Source organism: Trypanosoma equiperdum (genome assembly GCF_001457755.1).
Source record: "Trypanosoma equiperdum strain OVI genome assembly, contig: ctg_1278, whole genome shotgun sequence".
NCBI lineage: Eukaryota > Euglenozoa > Kinetoplastea > Trypanosomatida > Trypanosomatidae > Trypanosoma > Trypanosoma equiperdum.
The window spans coordinates 1,852-3,344 of record NW_027123258.1 but is presented as its reverse complement, the minus strand read 5'-3'; the positions used below and the strand labels follow the sequence as shown (position 1 = coordinate 3,344).

The window sequence follows — 1,493 nt, the reverse complement described above, 5'->3', positions numbered from 1 at the left end:
CACTCTCCTATTATTATTATTATTATTATTATGCTTGCTACAAACATTATGAACCTAACCAATATCTAGAAAATATACAAAATAAGAATGACATTAATTATAATATCACTATTTTTTTGATACCCTATTATCATACTATTTTACATTTATAGGATTCTATCATACGAAAAACTCATTTTTTACAAAATATTCACGCTTTGGAAAAGTCTTACAAAAGTATTAAAATATATCAAACAGCAAATTGTTTTTAAAGAGAAGAGAGGAAAATTTTTTTAGAAAAGCAAATCTACAAATGCAGCTATTAAATCCCATTTCTTATTGATGAGAGAACTGGACCCTTTGCAAGTTTCACCCTCCTATTTGCAGTTCTATCCGTTGTTGCACGCTGTCTGGTTCAGAAAGCTGCTGCACACAGGTTTTAAAGTATCCCCGTCTTTCTTATCTTCTGGTTTGTCTTCTGGGTTCGTTTTCTTCGTGGGTTGGTCTTGTGTTGTGCTGGCTTCAGTTTTACCTGCTTGTTTGTCATCCGCATTTTTACCGTCGAAATATGCCATTTCTGTTTCGTAGTCGTTTGTTTCCGCGGCTTCTGTAATGCTAGTCTCGTTTGTTATGCTTCCACTCGTGATTTTTAGATCTTTTTTTGACAGTTCTGTGAAAAACTTGTCTTTTATTTTCGCTCCTTTGCCTCCCAAAAGCTCTTCTGCTACTGCTTTCTTTGCAGCGGCTTAAAGTTTTTTTCCGGTTTTTTCCTGAAAACAGGAGGGCCAGCGTCTGTACTGTGCTATCTTGCGCTAAATTATCAACCGTTTCGTCTTCTAGTTTTGTGGGCTGAGTAATAATGATGTTGCGGGTGTTACATACTTCAGCTGCTATTTGTCCCAGTGTCACTATATAGTAGTCTTTCGTCGGTATGTGTGTCGCAGGTTGTACTTTTAGCAGCGTGACCGCTGTTGTTGCCAGGGTGGCTTTAACTTTGCCCATTGTCGCTATATCTATCACGTTTTCTGAGGTTTTTACTTGATCGTTGTCTGCACATAGTTTTCCTGAGGATTCGCTGCTGTGTGCGCTGGCAGAGCTTCCTTTTGCTTCTACTGCAACTTGTAGTGCTGGGAAATTAAAGGCCGCTGTTTTCACCCCCTTAACTTTCGTTATCTTTGTTAAGTATTCTGCAGCATGGTTTATTTTCGGCTCACTCAGTGCCGTTTTCTTGCAGGCCTCCGTAGGCTGTGCTGCCACTGTGGCTTCTATTGTGCACTTCTATGTGGTTGTAGGGACGTATTCTTGCTGCTGACGGCTGGCGTTGCACCGGTGTAAATTGCAGCTTCGACGGTCGTAGCGCGTAGCAGATCCTGCAGGTTGTCTGACTGCCACTGCATCAGGTGTGCTGCTGACCTGAGTTTTTTTCCAGATTCGACCGATGTTGACTGAGTTACCGCCAGCCTTGAGGCAGAAAGGAAGTTTAACAGTTTATAGGCTGCTTCTCTTTCCCCTTT

The 1,493-nt window shown here is 41.0% G+C and overlaps 1 pseudogene across 1 annotated transcript; it reads right to left on the bottom strand.

Annotated features, from left to right (window-relative positions):
* Positions 1-594: 594 nt before the first annotated feature.
* TEOVI_000548800:pseudogene lies at positions 595-1,257 on the bottom strand (annotated as a pseudogene). The gene has a single exon. A coding segment is annotated over exon 1 (663 nt).
* Positions 1,258-1,493: the final 236 nt, after the last annotated feature.